Genomic DNA, 22,792 nt, shown 5'->3' with positions numbered 1-22,792 from the left:
AATGGTGTGTTAAGTCTAACAGTGCATATTACCTATTGCTGTTTGAAAGCTGCAAGTTGCAAGATGATCAAACACTGGCGATCTCAACAGAATGCTCTTCAAATACTTCATTCATCATTTAATGTTATTAAAATAATTTCTTATTTGCATACAGAATTTCATATAGCATATTATTTACAAAAGAGCTCAATGTCATATAAAATTGTTTACATTCATTATAGGAACTTATTAATTATTCTGGCTAAACAGCATGAAATCAAACCTATTCCTGGTACACAAACCATTTCCTAAAGTTCAACAACCTGAATATTTATTGTCTTTTATTCCCCACTGTCTTTCATTGTCAGCTGTTATAACCTCCCACCAAGGAAAGAGAAACAACTGCCTTTACTTCTTGCCTCATGGCTGATAAAAGATCAGCATTGGCATGAACATTGTTAAACATTACTGCCTTTTAAATATGTGAAAAATTCTATTGTTTATATCACCAAAATTACCTTAACATTTGTTACTCTGTTACTGGAGTTCCACACCTGGCCTCTTCGATTGTTGCAATTGGATGTTTAATCATAAATTGCAATTTATGATTAAACTCACAAGAATGTGTGAATTGTTGGAAAACAGAAAAATTTGAATGGAGCAGAATTTGCACAAAATTTGCCCTCTTTGAGCATTAACTTTGGCAAGGATAAGTGAATGACATTTTTAGTGAAAAGAACGTTTTCCATCTCTTATTACTCAACCTTGATGTTATGCAAGCCCCCTGAAATTACATACCTGAAATCAATGGGTATTACTGAAGTAACAAAACTTAGATATTTCAAATTTAAAAATTATTTTCTCTCCAAAATAAATTTAGAAGTATATCTGCCATACAAGAATTATGGCATTAATAATGATAGAACTCAATTTTTCACATTTTTGTACTTTCCTGAAGACATAAAGTACTGTTAATGTAAATATAAGGCTCACAAAAAACTTGAGGGAAGCAGTACTTCTGTCTATGAAGTTTATGTAGAAAGATAATGAACTAAATTATTTTCAAGAAACTCAGGATAAACAGAACACCACAAGTTCTCTCAAGAGCTGACAGAATGCAAATGGAAATCTATCTGCTATGGGAACTGGACTCAACAAATCTGCTGAATAAACACATGGCAAGTACAATATGGCAAGTTTAACAGAATTTATCTGCTCCCAAAATGCCAATGCAAAAGAGAGTCACCTTTTCTAGATTACAAGTTTTAAATGAACAGCTATTCAGACATTAGCAGAATACATCAGTAGTATCAGTGTGCTGATGTTCATGAACTTGAGTGTTCATGAAACTCACATTAGTAGTGGATCACTTTCCTTAAGTTTATCTACATCCACTTGTACTCTAAGTGTTTTTACTGTTGCAGTCCAGTGAACAGAAACTGAAAACATCCACTAATGACACCAGAGTAAAGATGGCCTTTGCTGGTGTGCTGTTAGGTATCAGCATACGTTCTAAAACCAGTATTTGAAATTAAGACAGACAGCCTTATATGTGATCCTTATCTCACTACAAATCCAAATCAGAGAAGTAAAACTATCAGCCTGTGTGTGTATGGAACAAAATACACTGTTATTTGAAGAGTAATTTCTCGAGGTCTCACATAAGGATGCCAATAAAAACCCACTGGTTTTGTACCCAAAGCATCCACTACTGTGTTCTGCCACATCTACATTAATGTGTGTTACAAGTACACTGTGGAAGTAACAAAATTCCATTTGCCACCATCACCCAGCAACTGTGTTCCCTGGCTGTAATTTGCAAACTACTAGAGGCCAAATTTGAAGTCTGTCAAGCATTTTCTGTTGTCCTTTCTTTTCAGCATAGAAGAAAATAAAGTCTGACTCTGTCATGGAGGTGGATGTGCTGAGTAAGTTTCATTCCTCTGTTCCAGAAAATTTCCTAGGTCTGAGAACAAGATCTTTGATAGAGGTAGTGATTTCCTGAAGCTCTTTTCGAATGCTTTCTGCTCCTTCCTCCTCTTCCATGTTATCTTTTGTTTCACTGTCTCCATGTTCAGTTTTCTTAGTCTGGCTGGTCAATTGTTTCACCACTAATCCCTGGTATTTGACTATCAGCGAATACTGATCCTGAGGGCACAAAATGAGAAGAAACCCAGGGAATGTCAATGTTACAGAAAAGGTAGACAGACCTATAATTAAAGATGTAATTTTTTTAAAAGCATTCTCCCATTCTTGGGCAAAGAGAGTTAGTAATACAGAAATATATTTCTAACAAAGTACTTGACAACCTAAATTTTGAGAGACATTCAAAGAGGCAAAAAACTGAAAGCATCCAAGTGCTGCAAAAACAGGACAATAACCAGTGAAGCATGAAAGCAATACAGTTAGTAAGCATCACCAGTTTCAGCAGTATAAAATACAGAACCTGTATGTATTTGCTCTTTAAGAGGTACATCTTTCTTTAAAACTGGATTAGAAAAGTTTAAAAAGCAACCATGCTCTAGCTCAGAGGAAAGATGTAAAAATGTTCCATTGTAAGAATCGTAATATCCCCCAAGACAGAGCTGTCTCTATGGTTAATTCAAAGGACTGATAACAGATTTTTAATTTTATTAAAAAAAAATTGATGACAGATCCATGAAGAGATTGATCTGCAATGCAGTCCAGATCAGAGCAACTGTATATTCTGCACATAAAGTGATGTTTAGGCATGAAATCAAACAGTGTCAGGTTTATGCAGCAAAAACAGTGTAAGGCAAAATTTTCATGCTCTGTTGTAGAAAAAAGGTAATTTCCCCTTAAAAAGCTAGAAAAGAATACCTCTGGGATCTTGCCACTTAGGAAATTGATTATCTGTGGTACTGATCTTCCTGGTGCATGAAGCATGCAGTGAGTTGAAAACTGAAATAACAATACTGATGTCAGGTGCAGAACAAGAGCTGGATCTTCTGTGACTTTGAGCTGTTCAATCAGAGCTTGTCTATGCTGAAACAGGACTTGCCTAAGGAACAAGAATATATGAAACAAAAATATGATTCTATGATTTTATCCTATAGTAGTTGATCACATATGCTAAAACTTATTTAACATCAATTAATTTTAATTTTCTTCTCTGACCATTTATTTATGCGGAATTCCAAAATGTTAATTGAAAAAAAAAAAACCTAAAGAACTATCACTGGCATAGCTCAGATTTTGAAAGACCCCTAGGGAATTTATACTATAGAAAGTTAGTGAGCCAACAAAATTAGCTAAATGTGAATTCTCCTCCTTCTCCCATGGATTTAGAACTGCTTGACTTGCTGTTTTTCAGTTAAGCAGTTTGGAAAGAAGGACTGCCTCTTACCCACTAAGTATTACTGCTCTCATACTAACCATCCCACGTTTGTTCAGCAATATAGCCACATTTCATAGAATAAATAAAATTAAGGTACCTTTCCTTCTTTTTGTCTCCTTTTTTCACCATAACACCACAAATATCCACTGCAGAATCAAGGCACGAAAGAAAATCTTCTATACTCTATTAAAAATAATAGAAATATTTAATCTGTTTGCAGATTATAAAAAAAAATAACTACTGTTCACAATTAATCACACAAAAGATGACTGTGAATACACTTGAAATAAACTACAGAAGAAAAGAGAAAGTAACAGGTATTTAGTAGAAATTACCTTTGTTCATCTACAACAGTTCATATACTTAAATACTAACCCAAACTGTAATTCATTAAAAATGAATACATGTTCAACAATTATTTACAGATATATTTTTATTAAGAAACACCTCAGTATGGCCTTTTGCATAAAATAATTAATAAATAAATCTCCTTGTGCCTACACTGCCACAATCTGAACATTTGGGGTTTCTTTAAATTATCCATAATTTTACTAGTTAAGGAATACATGGAAAAACATCAAGAACTCTGGGAACAAAATACAAAAACATCAACTACTTTACACTGGAGATTCTCACTCAGTTTTCACTCTTCTCACCTGCCTATGAAAGGCACCCTGGATTCCATATGGCAGCAAGGAGCCAAAGGTGACTATCAGTATCAAAATCTAAGATCACCTTTTCATCTCTGAACATTCACAGATACAAAAGCACACTTTCTCTCACTGCTTTACACAAATACAAAACATTATTTTACCTCCAAACTTCACAGCAGCAGTGATTACATAGTAAACTACATGTGTCAGCTATTTATTAGCATTCTATCAGCAAAACAGAAGATCTGAACTTGATTTTTACCTTGCCATTCAAAGAAGTATGCAGTTTAGTTAAAGGACCTTTGGTATCTTCTGGCAGTTTACCTAAAATCTTGATTCTGCCCTGTATGGGACAAGAATGGAAATAACCTGTAATATTAATCATCTTTTTAGATGCTGGCATATTATTGAAAAAATATCACTGATCTACTCGAGACTGTTACAAAGGAGCTTTTATTTTTGTACCTCACTTGTGATTGTAGAGTAATTTTCTGTAGTCATCATTGACTCAGATGCCAAGAAGTTGAAAACCAGATTTGTAATGTCTGTACACAGAGTCTTCAATAGGTGTTTGGCAAGGTTAGTCTGAGTATCATCTGTTAAAACAAATAAGTGATTAAAGTAACTTATTATAATCATCTGGTTCCTATGATGCTATCACAGCACCTTCCTACCTGTGGACTCTATCAACCATGCGCAGTATGAGAAAGTTATCTGGATACATGAAGATAACATCCCTCATTTGCTGTGACATTGTTATGGAATGTTGTTCAGTGAAAAATGTGAGCTTTCAGGTCTGTAAGAACATTTTAATGCATTGCTAGTATTTCAAAGGTGTACCTGTATAAGCAGTAAACAACCCTGTACAATCCTCCTGAACCACTGCTATTGAACAAAGAGCATACAAAGGAAAATTCTGCAGGACAAGCAGTTAAATAGAAGAACAGCCATGTGACTTCAAGACTGAAATAATGAATTTGGGAAAAAAAAAAAAAAAGAGGCTACAGAACACATGCCCAAGAACAAGGGCTAATGGGAAATAATTCTACATATTCCAAAATAAAGAAATATCAGGTAGTTTTGCTGATGTTTCCTTCTGCTAGAAGATCTCCACAGGCAATTTTCTAGACAAAAGCTGAATAGAGCAGAGAATCTTGGAAATGTCTACAGTATTTTCCTAATGCTAACTTTTCTGTCACTCCTTACAGAGCAAACCTCTACAAAACAAATCTGACAGACTATCCTCAAGCAGCAGCTACTTTCAGTATCAAATCTATGAGGTTTAAACAGTAGCTTCTTAGAATCAGATGGTACTCAATTTTTTCATTAGTGGCACAGTTGACAGAATAAAATGAGCATACTAGTATTTTCCTTTTTTTTCTTTTTTTCATCTGGACAGTGAAAAATTGGAAAGAATGCAGACACTTGGGAAGGAAAGACAAGAACACAGTTACCTTGACATAAGGTAACAGAATATGGATATGAAATAAAGAGAATGAATTTCAATTACTGTGCAAAGCTATGCACTTCAGCATAAAGCCAGTGTTATGCATACTAAACACATCTCTAGCTTTTTCTTTCTAGATTTTCCTTTTTAAACTCTAGCTCCTGTCTGACCTTTAATGTAGATTCTGGAATAAATTTAGCATCCTTGAAGGAGCATATTCATTTTTCAAAGTATATATTTTGTACCTGTGAAATGCTTTGCTCCCTTTTCAAATAACCGAATGTTGTTGTACAGGTTTGAGAATTCCTCCTGCAAGTCCTTCATAGCCTGTCTTCTGTTGGCTCCAGAGGAAGATGTGGAAGATGTAAAAACGGAACGCACAACCTCCTGGTAAGTTTTTGTCAAAGGTCTTAGAACAGGAAAGGAGAAAGGAGAAAACACTGAGCAAAGTGTGAAACTGTACAAGGTTTTCCCAAATATATCAGCAACAGAGAAAATGACCTCATTATGTAGTAAATGATGGGGACATGAATGCTACAGAACCGTGAGATAAACAAAAAGCCAATTATGAAAATCAGAAAAAAAATGAAGAAATGAAAATATTAATTAAACTATACTTAATGGCAGATGTTCTAATATTATAGTATGTATGGTATATAAATATATGCCAAGGTTTTCACAATCCTCAATGGGAAAAAGGTGAAAGATAAAGGGATTTCTAGTAGCAATGGTATTCACAAACTTTCAGGGGCCTCTGGACAAATTTCTAAAAATGCAGTTATTATGGCACTCCAGGTCTATTCAAGCTTGGCTATTACGGTCTTATCTCATGTTCCTTTTGCTCTGAACATACATATTCACATTCTCTTTGGTATGGAATATCTTTTAAAAGAAGTTATTAATCTTTGCATAGCTCAGTTTGCTAAAATAACTTACTATCCTACTCTCATGGGTACCTGTGGAGACACAGATGCCAGCAAACATGAACATATATCAAAGGCTGTCCAGAACATGGGACAGCTGAAACCCCAGTGTGGGGGGGTGTAAATACACCCATGAAGCTGAAAATGAGCTTGCAGGACCATGTACTGCTAAGCAGAAGCACATTCCTGTGTCAGTCCAGCTTTCTAATACATAAAACGTGTAACAGGGAGCTGTACAGAAAGACATGAAACACAATATTCTCCATCAACAAGATCCTCTTTTCTAAGCAAGAAAAAAGACTGAAGTGTAGATTCATCTGAAGTGAATCACAATTTTTCTAACTCCAGCTGAATTATTGAAATTACCTTCTTATATGTTCAGCAATTTCTGTAATGAGCTCTTCAGGGCAATCCTGCAGGCGGGTCTTTAAAACATCCTCAATTTCCTCTTGTGACATGAAAGAGAACTCCAGCTTCTTACTCCTACCTGTAGTGGCCATAAATAACACTCACTGAGAAAACATTCCATTTAGTATTGCTACAATTACTCTGTGCCATGAGACACTGGAAAGCCTTAAATTCCAATCACCATAGAAGAAATGCTTATCAACAATGGAAAAACTGGGATGATTATACATGACAGCGGAATTTTACACATGTGAAAAACTGACAAAATCTCTCTTTTGATCACTTAGAAGTTTCTGTAATAGACAACTGAAGTAGTGTATGAGGATATGTATTTTTGGTGACACTTTTTTTTCTGCTTGGCCCATTATTTTAGAAACCATGTCACCAAGACCAAAGAAAGTGCCAAAACTGAATTGAGTGTTCCTACTTGAAGGATTTCACAACGCTATTGTTTTTATTTTTTTAAACTCCATTTAGTAAGGTACACAATCATGTAACACAGTGTCCTAAACTTGAGGTTACAGTATAAAATCTGAAACATGATAAATTACATCAAACAAGGTGTTCCTGTAATAAAAGCAACTTATATGCATACAATTTAGTGCATCTGTATTTCAGTTTTGCACAAAACATGAACTTTTCCCGGGTGCTGTAGAATTTTTACATGTAAGAATGAGATCAGAACAGAGAACCAGAAAAGGACATGTTCCAGATGTACCTTAACACAGGCTTATTGTGTACATAAGTATGGAGATCAATGATGTTCCTTGTTGAGCCACAGCAGTAATGAACATACAAGGTTTATAAATAAGTGAAAAGGGAAGTTAAATCAGGTTTTAAAAAGGACCTTATTTATACTTGAATGGTTTCATCTGAGTTTACCTTGAGATTGTGGTTCAAGCTATTTATTATAATACAGCAATAAGGGCAGAACAGAAAGCCTACACCAAAAACCAGAAGAGACTGAACATTGTTTTACTCAGTAACTGAGTCGTCCTGAAAAATAATTCCATTTATATGTGAATTACAGTACACTGTGAGAACAGTATCAAACAGAATTACTACAGTGTATTTCACACATCAAATATCATGTTTCAAAGTATCTTTCACTCAGTATTTAAAGCCTCGATCCTACATAAAAAATGGAAGCACACACATTTCTGGTTCTCCAGCAAACAAAAGAAAGAACATGGCTGCCTCATTTGCAACCACTGTTTGCTCTAAATCTAAAAATGTTAGCTTTTACTTAGCAAGCCATTCATGCTCCTTTTAATAGTGGACAAACAGGCACCAGCAATAAGAAGTGATATTAAAACTATCAAAACATTAGTTTTGACTGTGTATTTTATTCCTATGAAGAAAAAAAACTGTTTGATTGCTATGATTTGTTAATTTAGGCCATTCATTTATCAAACACTATGCAGCAGGTGTTACAAAATCAAGTGTAACATTCACCCCAAAATCTACGGCATTTCCTACATAAAATAAAAGAATGAATATACAATGGTATTATTTCCTTGACTTAAACTTCCTTTTTAAAGACTAAGTTATACTGTTCAGTGAACATGTAATGTCCATTTAATTTAAATACCAGACCCATAGATACAATTTTAAGTAAATAGTGTTCTCATCTTCTTGACATTTTAGCTGACCCTATCTAAACAGTGGGGGAAGAACAGACATGTAGGAAAAAAACAAAGTAGTAAAACCATGTGGAATAGATATGAATAGATAGTGTCTAAAATAAAATGACAAACCTGTGGCAGGCCCTTGTGACTCTTCATCGCTGTCAGCATCCTTTCTTCCTTTCTTCTTGGTTTTCTTGATCTTTATCTCTCTGGCATTCCCACCACCTCCTCCTCTCACGCTTCCACTGCCCTCTGGTGGGGAATTACTTGCTTAGTACACAGGAAACTTGCAGCACTTAAAAAGTTTTCAATGCCACAGTAATTTATCTATGTTACTTGTTAATGCTGGATTGAAAACCATAACCTGATTCTAAACACAACCTAGAACATGTATTTCAGAATCTTAAGGCCATAAGTTTCATTCTTAAGAAAAAAAGCAACTGAAGCAAAGCTTTGTGTAAGCTACTGTCATTAATAAACACAAACATCAAATGCACATATAATAAAAAGAAGAAAAAAAAAGCAGTATCTTGCTTCAGCTAAAAACAGATGAGATACCAGGGTCCATAATGTAATAGGAGATCTCTGTCAGCTGAAAACAGCATCTTAGTAAGCATTTAGCATTTTTATTCAGTGATGCTAAATAACTTGACTTTATAAAAATTATGTTAGATAATGTAACTGTTAATTTTCAGAGAAAGAATCCTACACTATAAGCATTTACCCAAAATATTATTGGAAGTACACATTCAATTAACTCGAGACCTTGATCCCTTTCAACTTTTCCTAGATGACTACAGAGTAATGGGATGTTCCAGCTCTGACACACATAACAAATTACTTTGTTCACAAGTTCTGAAATCAATGTATGCAACTGCAGACAGAATCTCTACTCTCCACAAGACAAGCTGTTCTGCTCTTTCTTCCCTTTTTCACAACCTCTTCTGTTATTTTTTCACTTAGAAGAAATTTAAACTCCATGGTGCTAGACATATATGCATTGAGAAAGCAGGTGTTTTTTCCATTTAAATATGGTCCAAGGTTTCAAGTAACTACATTATGTAACTACTGTTTTTTAAGAAAAGGAAACACAAAGACATGGTGCTCTTCCTTAAAAAGCTAACTGCATCTGTTACATGCCACAGATGGATTTTTAAGCATCACTCTGCAGGAACAGCCAAAAAATAGTGCTTTTCACAAACTTATTTGAAATGTGACTGCATTACAGTAATTACATTACATAAAACTGTTATGTTGGGGTCTTTTTAGGTAATGCACATAACAGTCCATAATAAAACATTTCAGGGTAGTGCTCACTGATGGTGCAGCATGTTACCTGTGGGTATCAATTTGTCTAGAAACATGGTACAGGCTCAGTAGAGTCTCACTCCTCAGAGGGCTGGAAACTGAAGTCATTCTATTATGACAACTCAATTAAAGATTCAAGCTTCTCTACCTTAGCTATGGCCTAGAAAAATCTGCCATCTCTTGTGGCAAGCATAAGTTTAATTTCCATATCAACTCAGGCCTACTCATGCTCTTTTTTAAGAGTAGAATGTTCTATTTTGCAGATGAGTATATTCAATCAAGCCAGATGCACCAGTGCTCTAATGCTCTTACTTTCAGTAGCACAGTAACACTCTGCAAGTGAGTTCAACATAGATTGCTCAGCTCTGTTGCAACAGCACAAGAATCACACAAAGTTTTTGGGATTCATAGTCTTCAGACTGAATACCGGTTTAAAAAGCAGGATGATTTCAAAGGGTTAAATCCACATATATTTATTCTTCCTTCAACTGAAATCTATTCCAAACAGTCACCACACAAATGAAGTAAGGTTTGGGATTAATTTAATCCAGAATATAGCTCAAGGTAAACTGTCTAAATCTCCAAGTAACTGTTACATGTGCAAAACCAGAAAATTCCATGGCATTGTTTTCTCAGAAAAGATGACAAGTATTCCTCAAAAAAAAAATATCCCAAAAACTCATTCTAATTTTAGAAGAAGTTATTTTGGAATTAACATCCAAAGACCAATAATAAGAAACATAGTAATTTTCCTGGACCCCTGAAAAATGGAGACTAAAATTTTATATGTACTGTGTAATAAAACATAGTAGAGAGGTCCCTGAGCTAATACTGCTTTTATTCAGTCTTGTGTGATCATACTGTATAAAATAATAAATGAACACAGGCTTCCTTGCTTCTAAAAACTGTTCACTTGTGTTGAACTACTCAAGAGTCCTTTACAGTACTTCCTCTGCATTTCTAAGTCTGAAATTAGTTCTCATGGGCATAGCTGAGATGCATGCATATCCACAGTATAATGGTAAGCAGCTGGATTATTTCTTAAATATCTTAAGCAACAGACTGGAAGCATTTAATGGACTAAAAAATATACTAATTTTATATTTGAGTATTTCAAAGACAAAACAAATTAGTTTGTTTTTTTTTTTTTTTTTTGCTTAAGCTGAATATTGATATCTTACCTGCTGCTTTCTTTCTTCTTTCATCCTTTTTGTCTTTTTTATTAGCATACGAGTTCTCTAAAGAAGCCTGTTTTAAATCCTCTTCAGTGATTAAATTAACAGGGTTGTTTTTAATTTCCTAAAAGGAAGAACATGCACACCATAGCAAAAAGATACAGCAATGGAAGAAACATTTAAGCCAGCTCGCCATTTTCAAGTACACGAATCAAACATCACATTTTCCAAGTGCAACACAAGACTGGACTTCTTGAGTACACCAGAATATAAATTACACCCATCAAATATAGAAACCTGCTGTTATTTGTCTTGCTTCTTCTCTAGTTGTATTTCAGATGAGATGTACAGAAATTTTAACAGAGACTGGAAAGTCCCATGAACTTTACTCCAAAACTCAACGTGCACTGCATCTTGACCAACAAAAACCTACTGTACCTTTTCTGCTTTCTGTTGCATCAGATCAGAAAAGAGCTCAGCACAGCTGCTTAGAAATTTCTCACTGACTGCAATGGTGTCATTGAAGACCAAACCTGAAGAGCTTTTGTTTAAAGACCTCATCACTTGCTGGAGCAAAATCCCAACATCTTCTACTGACAATGAGCTGGGCAGAAGAGTCTAGGGTAAAGAAGATTAAAATACAGCAGCCTTGTAAGTGGATAAACAGAATAGACAGAGGCCTTTTGACACCTACTAACTATTCAGAAAGCACTGCACTTTTCAAATTAAGCTACTAATTTAAGACTACACACTATTTTAAATCTTCTAACATGCAAATCCACATTTCTATAGAAATATGTGTTACCTCTGGGCAAATGCATGGTACAACAGCTACAAAGCAACACCAAACACAGAACATCAGCAGCACTTCAGAGCAAAAAAGGTAGTGCTGTAAGGCCTAAAATTAGGACTTAGGACAAAGTGGCTAAGGTCCCTCTGCTCACCAAAAGTGTTGTAAGCATTTCGTTTAGACATTTTCTCAAAAAAAAAAAAAAAGCCCAACAGTAATATATTGTTCTCTAGTAGAGAAATACACTAGTTTGAAATGAAAGTTAGTCTCACATATCTATAAACTGAATGCCAGTAGGTCCTTCCCCTGTTTTTGTTCAGGTCAAATCAAAGGCAAATAATGCCCTTTTACCTGTCATTTTAATTAGCCTGAATTTTCTTCTTTGACAACATAGAATTTCATTACACATATATGTAGTTTCAATAAAGTATCATTTGACATAAAAATAAGAAAAAAAAAAAACAAAAAACAAAGCAATTGAAAGGATTGCTTACTGCTACATCTATCCAGTTTCCAGAGCTGATGGCTTCCTCCACAGAGGCTTCAACTTGATCCACAATCTCTTGACCAACACAAGCTGCTCTCAGAAATAAGAGTTGGGCAGACTTGTATCTTTTTTTAATGTAGCCTGCTGGGTCAGGGATGCCAAGTCTGTACAATGCATCAAATTCTGTAAAACAGTTAGATGTCTGTTAAAATTTAGTTCCTTTATATACATACAAGATCTTATGAGATGACTTTAATTTGAAAGCAGGAAACGAAGAGTTAAACATATTTTTTATACAAGTCAATGCAGCCTTAAGCTAATGCTGACCTAAAAGTTAGTTCAGTACAAGCTACATCTAAATGTTCTTAATAGAAGTAGGCAGATTAAATCATGGATGTGACTTTGATCTGAGTTTAGAAAATTGGCTTTTTCATATTTTTATACCATTAAGTTCGTATTTGCAGTCATATCTTTCCAAAGTATTCTAATATATAATGAACAATATTTACAATACCTACAGTCTCCAAGTGTTTTGTTTTCAACTATTTAGTTGTTTATCTTAAGATGTGTGGAAAACATTCAAAGACTCACAGACACTCCATCAGTCAAGCAGTGTTACAGAAACACTTGATACTATCATTTATTTTAAGTTAGGGTGAACCTTTTCAATCTGCAAGAATAACAGCTACTTAGGGCCTGACCATTTGGGACCATAAGGGGATATTCCTCTCTTTATTCAGATCCACATTTTCCCACAGCTCATGGTGTTTCACAACACCATCATCCAGCATCACTCAGCTTCAAGTTAGATATAATTGTCTGGATTCTAATCAGGAAACTAGTGCTACTCACTCCAGTTCTACAAATATTATTTTGGAAAAAAGTTCTTCCTGAGCATGGCATGTTTGGACCAAAGTTTGGTTTTAATCTGGACATCTGGCCTGAAACTGCAGCCATGATGATCTGAAAAGTCTACAATGAGCAGGCTAATCAATGTCTTCAGAGCAGTAACAAAACCAGCATTTGTAATTGTTTGTGAGAAATAGTTACTGTTTAGCAGTACAGTCCCTCTGCTGAAATACAGTTCATTGTGATAAAGTAACACACATCATTATGAGCAAGGTGGAGTTTGAGCAAAGGAGTATCAGCCACTGCATTGGTTTCCACTTCTCCTTATGAGGCTTCACCCTAAGCGCTGGCTATATTAAGGTAAGACCAATTACCTACACTAGTTTTAGAAAGGTATTTTATCTATAGGAATATAGATTAATTACCTAAGTAACCATTCTGCTTGAAAAAGGAATCCACCCATTTGTTCTGTGTTCTGGAATAGATGTCTGGAACAAACACAGCCTTATCTTGCCTCCCACCAACCACGGTGCCTTTCAGACGACCAGCATTAACAAGTTCCTCTAGCAAAGCTACAAGAGGAAAACAAAGGAAGAGATGTTTCCTAAGTTAGTATATCCATTAATCAAAAGATAGTAATTATTTTCCCTGGTTTGTTTCTCCTTTCTTTCCACCAATTAGTTTGTGCTTGTTCTAATAAAACATTGCCAAGCTCTATCAATTATTTTTAAAACTTAAGAGAATTTCTTCAAAAAAGCTCTGGAAATGAGACAAATCAGACAATGTTTCTAAAAAGTGAGCCACAATGGCAGGATCAAAATGTTTTTTATTGGATATATACCAGGGCACTTCTAGTTTTAATTTGAAAAATGCAGACATAGAAGACTCTTTCTCTGACCAGAACAGTAAAATATAATAGCATTTTATTAGTAATTTTTTTTAAATTCATTGCTTGCACATTAACCAAAATGGAAAAAAAAAAATCTGGATGCAGAAAATGACATGAAAAGTCATTACCTAAACTGCATAACACAGCTGCCAATAATAACCTCTTGAGAATACTGCTAACAAAAAACATATTGGTAACTGGCAGTACCGAAGCACTAAGCACTTCTCAATGCTAAATAAGATTTTTAAAATCCATTTAAATTGCATAGGAATATCTGATTTGCCTCCTATGATCTGCTTCCGCCTTTCTGCAATACGAGAGATACATTTTAAAAAATCAGTGACACCAACTGCTAACTCTGCTAATTTCCAGAGCTTTGCCAAATGGCTTTTTTTAATACTCAGTTTATGTTCATTTCTATTTCATTAAAAGACGTGTTTTGCTCTGGAACAAAACATTAAATGGTATCACATGGCAAGACTTCTTCCTCATTAAACAGAAGCAGCAATCAACACTTCAACATGCTTAGTACAGCACACAGAGGTCCAGCTCACTTATGCAGGAAAGTTTACCTGAAAGCCCAGTTCCAGAAGAAACAGTGCACAGCAAATCATGACAGTTTTTGTCAGATATGCCCATAGTGTAGATGAGCTTCTATAGGCTAGCAGCTATTGAGCACAACTGCCACTAGCAAAGCTGAACAATACTTACACTGAAAAAATGCAGCAGAAAGAGAAACTGATTTAAACAAGATATAGCTTTATGTAATTTAAGACAAAAACCGGGAATTATGTTCTACTATGGTTCAGTTACATTGAGTAAAATGGAACTTTTAAGGCCAATTCTGGAAATAAAGTAAGTTTTTTATACTTCCTAATATTTTAGTTGCCCTAGAAAATAGAGTCAAGGTGTCTGTTCCACTTAAGCAACTGTTAGATAATACAGAATGGTTCTCTGTTTGCAATTTCTACTTCTTTTTATTCAAAGTTTTTAGGAAAAATAATTAGACTTTCCTAGAACACCACAAAGTTGGTTGAAAAATCTATTCATGCAGGAAAAGAAAAAAATCTATTCTTTACAGAAAGAAGATGTCAGAAGAAAAGAAGTCAAATGAACACATCAATTAAATTCTGTATTTTATCAAGTGCCAGTTCTAAACCTCCAGGGCAGTGGAGGTGCTCTCAGTGACTTCACAGTGCATTGCTACAGTTATGTCTAGACAGTATTTTGTTTTAAAACAACAGGATCCCTGTAGAACTACCATGAATTCTCATTTATTTTTAAAGGTGACCAAGTAGTTTGTAGTGACCTATTAGGTCTCCATCAAAGTCTGACAAAGATGGTAAGTGTCCCTCCATGTCAGTCCTACACACAATACAATGCCCAAAAGTAAATAACATCTGTTATTTCATTATGCTTTGTAATTAGTGTCTTAACCTGAAGAGTTTCACATTTCTAAAACTACTTTTTATTGTAACTTTATGAGAGCTTAAGATGAATAGCAGCCCATCTATGTGAAAGAACCAAAGAATAATATTTACCCTGTGTAAACTCAAGTATTGATTAAATAATTAGCTGTTTGCAAATAATATAAATATTACACCGAACTTACATTTTTATTCTGGAAGAGACAGAAAACTGATGATCACTTTTAAACACATTGCTAACAGCAACAGACATAAAAAGCTAAAAAGTTACATCATTAAAAGGTATTTTTCAAGTTTGCAACATTTGTGAAATAGAAATGGTATCTCAGCAAAGGGACACAATAAAATCTGGCAGCAAATAAAAAGATAAAAAGCTCTTTGAAACTTAGAAGCTGCAGAGGTAATGAGAGAAAGTAAAAAAAAATAAAGAAAAGAATGAAAAAAACTCACTAAAAAAACCCCATTGAAATACTAGAAGAACGTATTGTGATGCTCACTGGTGTCAGGAGAATACAAGAACTTCAATTCCAATTAACACTGTACATCATCAAAACATGATGATGTACTTGAAGGACTTATCTGAAATTTGCTGGGTATTGAGACAAGATTATAATGCAATTCGACAGATTTTCCCTTTAATCTATGAAAACTTGGATGGCACATAAAAAATGGTGGAAATTTTAAATTGATCATGTGGAAGTAGACTGTTTATATGATTTTATTTAAGTGCTAGGATTTTAATTTTTAATGAATAAGCCTGTGGTGGAGAACAACAGGATAAGCAGAGAGATATTACAGTTGAGCTAAAGTGAACAATGCCCTGAAGGCAAAAATATCCAACCTAGAGAAGCATTAAGGTTCAGGAGAAGAGACAGAAAACCAATAAAGGATTTTAAAAGACCAGCAGCACTTGGTCAGCCAGTACAGAAGACTAATGATGCTTGAAGCAGCATTTTTGAGAAAGAGGGGAGGGCATAAAAAGTGACAAACAAGTAGAGCCTGAAGATTTAAGCTGCTGAATAGGGAATTTTATGCATTTCTACTTAGAAAAGGAAAATAAAAGCAAACAGTTTAAGGATATGTTTTATCTCTCAGCATATAAAGTCATTCAACTAAGAGTACAACAAAAGCTTAGCCTCCTTTATCACAGAAAAAAGTCAGTAAATCAAATCCGGAGCAATTAATGCCATTTGGCTACATAAAATCTGTCCCCTTTTGTGTGCTTCAGTGATAAAACTGCTAGTAGCTAAGGGCAAATAATGAAAGAGATGGATAAATAAGTACTGTACTTCTTCCATCATTCTGTCCCCAGAGGCATCTCGTCAACAAATGTTTTCATTGCTCTGGATACAGAGAACATCCCTTCAGTTATGGATAGCACAAAGGGTTTAATACTTTCTACACTAAAGAGAAACACATTGTTCTGTATTTCAGAATTAAGTCTATGTGCTAAAAAGCTTCTTTGAAAGCACACTTTTGATAATGAGGAAAGGATTTCCTAACAAACACACAAAATATTCTGAATGAAACTCACAGTAAAGTAAATGTTCTTGAAATCCATACCGAGTGATCAAGCTACTTACAGGTGTAGGCCTTGGGAAAAAAAGAAAAACAAAATATAAATTAATTATATGAAACTGATGTGGAGAATCCAGAAACAAGAGAGGTTACTAGAGATGAATACAGCCTCAGGGTACTACATTGATGTTTAAAATAGCTTACAAGGTTTTAATTCTGAATTACTGTGAAGTAATAACACAAAAGCCATGATAATTATTGTAAGGAAACTTCTGCTTTGTTAAGTTTTTCCTCTTCCTACAAAGTGACACAAAAATTTGATTTAATAAGAAAAACTTATCTATAATCATATGTAGTGACCATATCAATATGTAACTGACTAAGGAGCAGTGGAGTGACAAGAGGACAGATATTCTACAAAGTAATAAAAGAACTACAGAGTAACATTTTCTTCAGCCAAAACACTAATGTATGTTGTATAGTGTATATAACAATATAACAGTATATTGTTATATACAGTATAACAATATACAATATAACAATACTTCCCTTGTTTTCCAAAAGTGAGTTCCTATTTCTAACAAGTGAGTCTAACGTAACTGAGAACTGGTCCCCAGGAATTTTACTACACTTAGGGGAATAAACCCATAGATCCTTTTTCTTTTTCAAACACAAGTGAATCTGGACCATAAAGACCTATGGCAATAATATTTTACTGTGTGGTTGCAGCATTGCAATTTACCGAGTAATCGCAGTGAAGAGCCCACGAATGCGCGCTCGATGGCGGGACACGAAGGCTTCTGTAAAAATCACCCCACGGTTTTCCTGGTCTAGTTGGCCATGAATAATTCTACCCAAACGCCTGGATAATGCCTGAAAATAGAAAAATTGAGCTTTTCTAAGCATGCCTTCTTCCGTCAGATATATGGGTATCTAATGACAGAAAACTCTGCAGAAAACAGAAGTATAGTTTGCAGATGTACCATGAAAACGAAGATTTAACCTTTGTATTAATTTTGCATAAAACAGTGACCTAAAGCCATGGATATTGCAAAGATAAAGAAAGAAGGTTGTCACAACCAATCCTGCATTTGCCAGGTTGGTGGCTTCCATCACCTGTAACAGGAAGTCTCCTGGAAGGTCATATGCCTTGCAGAGTTCTGATATTGTCACCTGGCCAGTTTCCTGTAGTTTATCATTTATTTCTTCTGCTAATTGATCCAGGTAACTCCTTTAGTAAAAATGAGAAAAAGAAAAGACAACACATTAAGTGTGACATTCAAAGTCAACCTCAAGATCACATACTGAGTAACTGACCTCTTTTAATATACCTCTTTCTGTTACATCTTTGCAAAAATAAACTAAAAGTTATTTTAAATGAATAAAGGAGAACAGTGTAAGGGAAAATGTGTGTGTTTTTTTAAAAAGCCTGCTAAGCAGGTAGCTAGTTGTAACATGGGGCATTTATCTACTTGTATGAAAATTTCAAGCAAGAGAAAGAGGAAAAAAATGTCAATGAAAATTGGAAAACAGCTTAAGTAAGCAAGACAGGTCTTAACTATTTCAAGAGAGCCAGGTACTTCATATTTGACAAAAATAGTTCCTGAAGCTCAATCAATAAAAAGGACAGCCCCATAAGGGTATTAGTTCAGTGGTTGTTAGGGTGCTGGAAGCCATGAAATAACCAGCTCAAACATCTTAGGCTTGTGAGGTAAAATAAGAGATAGAATGTTTGTCAATAGCTGAGGCAGACAGCAAAACTAGAAACAAATGAGATCTGGCTGTGGTACACAGACACACTGGGTAAGAAATGAAGCCTCTTAAATGCAGGACACTGAACACAGATGTTCAGTAGGGCCTTTACACCATGGATTCACTGGATGCTTTGCTGAGATAAGTCTCACCTGCTAAGAGTAGCACTGATCACCACCAAGCAGCTCTAAGATCAGCCAAGAAAAATGTATTTCACTTCAGAAGCAACAAAGGTTTGACACTAAGTTTTAGTCTGCGTTTAAAAAATAAGCATGGTATGAATTATACATATTGCTCCTGAAGGTACTCACTCATTTATAAGCTGTCCCAGTACAAGCTGAATACCTTTTTCAGATTTAACAATGTCATTAGCTCTGTTTTCAATGTGCAGAAGGTCCACATTTATCACCTAAAAAAAAAAACTCTTATCAGAACTTTAAATTGAAAATCATTCTCAAACATTGAGACGTTAGTTACACATTCCTATATCTTGAGGAAAGATGCTCTTATTTTTTTATACTATTGCATACAAATACACTTGATCTGTGTTTTGGAATAAAGTAGCAATCCTTTAGAGAAAAAAACCTCTCTTTGCAACTGTTACAAGGTTGAAGAAAACTATGTGATAAAAAAATACCAGAAAGCAGTAAGACAAAATAGGAAATTGGCTTTTAGGAAGGTTTTCTGTTTCCAAGTAAATTTGCTCAATCCTGAAGGAAAAATTAGCCACAGAGGAAGACTACTGCAGGACAAAGATTAGTGGAGACACAAAGAATAATGAAGGAAGAGGACAGATTCAAAGAGGCATGCAAAACTAATAATGCAGCCTCCTGCAGCTTTAAATTTAAATGGGTGACATATTTCTTTTCAGTCTGCCCTCCTTAGTTTACAAAGAAAGAGTTCATAAACAGAAAGTGTATTTATCAGTAGTAATTTCAGAAGTCCTAGATTATCACTAAGCAGAGAGGTTTCAATTAATGAACTCCGTATTCACAGCATACATGGTGATGAAAATAAAGAAGTATAAAGTTTTTATTACTAAAGTTACCTGTTGTAAGTCAACAATGTTAACTCGACCTTCAAGAAAAGATAAAACACACTTTTAGCACATGAAACATATTTGAAGAGATTTAGAATAAAGTACAGATCATTGTGCACAAAAGATTTAATTACTTTTTCTGTAGACCAATTAAACTAGTCCACGAGTGCCCAGAGATTGTTAAAACTTTCTACCTTTCATGATGCTAATAACAAAAAACCCACCAAATTTTAATTCAGTCCAAGCTGTCTCAATGGTATGATACACCATGGCAAAACACAAACTGAGGCAAACCTGTGATAACAGTGAGAAAATGGCTAACCAGAATGGACATAATAAGAAGTCAATTTTTCTGAACATATGACTCAGTGAAATTCACCCTTAGGAATAACTCAAAGTACAATACTGCCTGCTTATTAAAGCCATCAACAAAAAGCTATCTGAACTTCCTTATATATCTAAGTCATATCTTTCAATGTAAGTGGCTCTTCACATTGGTAAAATAAAAGAACTTCTCAATGACAATTTACAAATATTATTACTATCAATGGCGTGAAAGGAGAATGAATTTTAAATTCCAAGACAGGGTCAAACATCCTGGCCAGGTACTAACTGTATTAAAACATCAAATTTCCTTCAACAGGATTTTTATACAACCTTTATGTCAGAAATTCCCCATGGGTGAAGACAAACCAAACAGCCTACCTTGATATGCTTATCTAAAAGCCTAACACAGATCTGAAGTGAAAATAAAAGAGCAGTAGGTGAATTAATGTTTAGATGAAGCAAACTGACTTTTTCGGAAAGATTAAGAGTACTGAAAACTTTCAAAATCTTTTGTAGCCTTCAAAATTAACTTCCAAATTCAAAGGAAGAAGGAAAGTGACACACTTACCACCAGAAACATGGAGCTCATCGCGGATCTCCTTACTAATCTGTGCTGGAGTGACATACTCCTTGCCATCAAGGGTGTGCACTACTTCCAGCTGCTTCTCTGCGATCAGCTTTGTCACAATTTCTATACAGTTCCGTTCTGACAATCTATCAGAAGCAGAAGGAGTCAGCAGTTATTCTAAGCAAGTGCTTGCTAAAATTACCTTTAAAATTTCAAACACACTAAACATGGGAAGTACTATGAAGACTGCTTGCAGTTCTTTGTGAACATACTTTTTCAGACTAAGAAATTAATGCCTGTATCCTGCTTAACACCCACCAAATCATCCATATGATTTCACTTGAGTGGGTCATCTCTCCAAAACTTTTACTCTCCTCCTGAACAGCTTTCAGCCCTGTCAGCTGTGAGAATGCACCTGCTGGTGAATTTGGGGACGCCTGTAATTAAAGAATTCGTGTCTATGACACTTCTGTGCGCCTTTATTTTACTTTTGCGCATTTCGGATTAATTTTTCTTTAACAAAAACAAGTTCTGGGCAATGGCCTCAACTAGTCAAGCAGACAGAAGAGTGAAACCGAGCACTGAAGCCGTGATGATTTTGAGCAACTCCAACTCAGCAATGACTACACACTCAGTCGCTGCCCTGGGCCTGCCCGTGCTCTGGGGTCCCCGAAGGGACGCGGGGCTCCAACACTGACACAGGGAACGGGAGAGGGGCCGGGCCGGGCCGGGCCCCGCGGGGTGCACGGGCTGGGGGCCGCGGGGGAAAGGGCGGCCGGCGCGGGGAAGGGGCGCGGGAAAGGGGCGCAGCAGGCGGTGCCGGCGCCGCCCTGCTCACCTGTGGGCTACCTCGGCGAACTGCGCCCGCTGGAAATCGGCCGCCAGCTGCCGGATCTCCTCCCAGGCCGCCGCCATGGCGCAGCGACACGTCAGCCGCGGCCGGGCGGCGGCGGGCAGCGAGCGGGGCCGGCCTCCGCCCGCAGCGCCGCCCCGCGGCACGGAGGAGCCCCTGTGCGGGTTGGGTCATTGAAAACAGGCGGAACAAAAGCCAACCGCGGGAAAAGGAGCAAAAAGCGATTTCCGCAGTCGGGGCTGGCTCCAGCAGTGGGGTCCCGGCGGGGCGGGCAAGGCAGCAGCTCTGCTGTGCTGCCCGCGGCGGCCCGAGAGCAGCCGCTCCGTTCGGGGCTATCGCAGCGGGGCCTGGGCTGTGAGCCCAGCTCTCAGCGGAAAGCGCGCTAGGAGCTGCCACCAGCGAAACCTGAAATGAAATTTACACTGGGTGTGAGATCAATGGTGTCGCCGCTTAGCGGGATCGCTGTTACGCAGCGAGGTGCAAGCTGAATTTATTTAGCTGTCACACCAGAAGTGAGTGAGCCCCACAGACTTAAAGGCCTTTTGGGCGCTTAGCGAGAGCTGACTCGCCTGTGGCGATGGCAGAGAGCACGGCACAGGGACGGCTCCCGCCGCGGGGCGAGCTGAGGGAGCCTCAGTCACCAGGGCCTGGCACCTCCCGGGTGGGACAGCAGCAGGACACGTTGCCCGGCACCTCCTACGAGGGACAGCAACAGGACGCAGTGCCCGACACCTCCCGGGGGGCACAGCAGGGACAGCAGCAGGACACGGTGCCTGGCACCTCCCGGGTGGGACAGCTGCAGGACACTGCCAGCTGCCCAGCACTGGCAATGGGGTTTGTGCTGCTGAGGCTCTGTCCTTGTCCTTCCAGATTTCTTGCTGCTTCCTGCGTAGCCGCTGTTTTCACTGACCCTGACAGCCACTCTGTGACTCTGCCTTCTAAAAGTCACTGGAAAATGTCTCTGGCAGGGCTGGTGTCGTGCTGGGTGCGGTTTAAATAGTGTGAACAAAGACTTTGTAACCAGCATAGTAAGTTGTAGCAGCATTTATAGTGGGAGTAGTATTTGGCTTCTTGTCGTTCCCTTTGAGATAAAAAGTTAGGGGCAGGATTCATTTTGCTTGGGCAGCTGAGGTTTGCTCTTGAGGTCTGGTCTTGGAGCCTGTGCCGGCAGCGAGACAGGCTCCCCAAAGGGCAGCTCTAAACCAAGCTCACTGATTGCAGCAGGGAGGTGTCTGTGCTCCTCCGCAGGCAAAGAAGACAGCAAGGGACATTGCTTAGCGAGGCCCTTGATTTAGGCATACTTCTGTGAATGAATAGTGTAGTGGAAGAACAGGGAAAAAATGTGATAGCAATTTTGGGGACAGTATTTATGAAGATTATACAGAAATAGGGTACCATAGGGGACAACAGGAAA

The 22,792-nt window shown here is 36.9% G+C and overlaps 1 protein-coding gene across 1 annotated transcript; it reads right to left on the bottom strand.

Moving 5' to 3' along the window:
• Positions 1–83: 83 nt before the first annotated feature.
• UFL1 (UFM1 specific ligase 1) lies at positions 84–21,442 on the bottom strand. Its single transcript, XM_059467645.1, has 19 exons — positions 21,364–21,442; positions 20,526–20,671; positions 19,640–19,668; positions 18,903–19,000; positions 17,956–18,070; positions 17,582–17,712; positions 16,856–16,914; positions 13,431–13,577; positions 12,164–12,339; positions 11,318–11,497; positions 10,886–11,003; positions 8,526–8,648; positions 6,727–6,847; positions 5,683–5,846; positions 4,456–4,586; positions 4,253–4,333; positions 3,435–3,520; positions 2,821–3,001; positions 84–2,127 (listed from the first exon to the last, which is right to left on the bottom strand). Exons 1-19 carry the CDS (start codon positions 21,438–21,440, stop codon positions 1,915–1,917), a joined length of 2,376 nt encoding a protein of 791 aa, XP_059323628.1. The 5' UTR covers positions 21,441–21,442; the 3' UTR covers positions 84–1,914.
• Positions 21,443–22,792: the final 1,350 nt, after the last annotated feature.

This window comes from Ammospiza nelsoni, chromosome 3 (assembly GCF_027579445.1).
Source record: "Ammospiza nelsoni isolate bAmmNel1 chromosome 3, bAmmNel1.pri, whole genome shotgun sequence".
NCBI classification, from domain to species: Eukaryota; Metazoa; Chordata; class Aves; order Passeriformes; family Passerellidae; genus Ammospiza; species Ammospiza nelsoni.
This window is presented reverse-complemented; position numbering and strand designations above follow the sequence as displayed.

What these genes read in the sequence shown, in the direction of transcription:
- UFL1 (XM_059467645.1), bottom strand. Translation starts at nt 21,440, where the DNA reads ATGGCGGCGGCCTGGGAGGAGATCCGGCAGCTGGCGGCCGATTTCCAG. An exon ending in AAGAAGAAAGAAAGCAGCAG is followed by an intron (nt 8,649 to 10,885) that starts GTAAGATATCAA and finishes ATTCCCCACCAG; the next exon opens with AGGGCAGTGGAAGCGTGAGA. An exon ending in GGAGACAAAAAGAAGGAAAG is followed by an intron (nt 3,002 to 3,434) that starts GTACCTTAATTT and finishes CTTGTTCCTTAG; the next exon opens with GCAAGTCCTGTTTCAGCATA.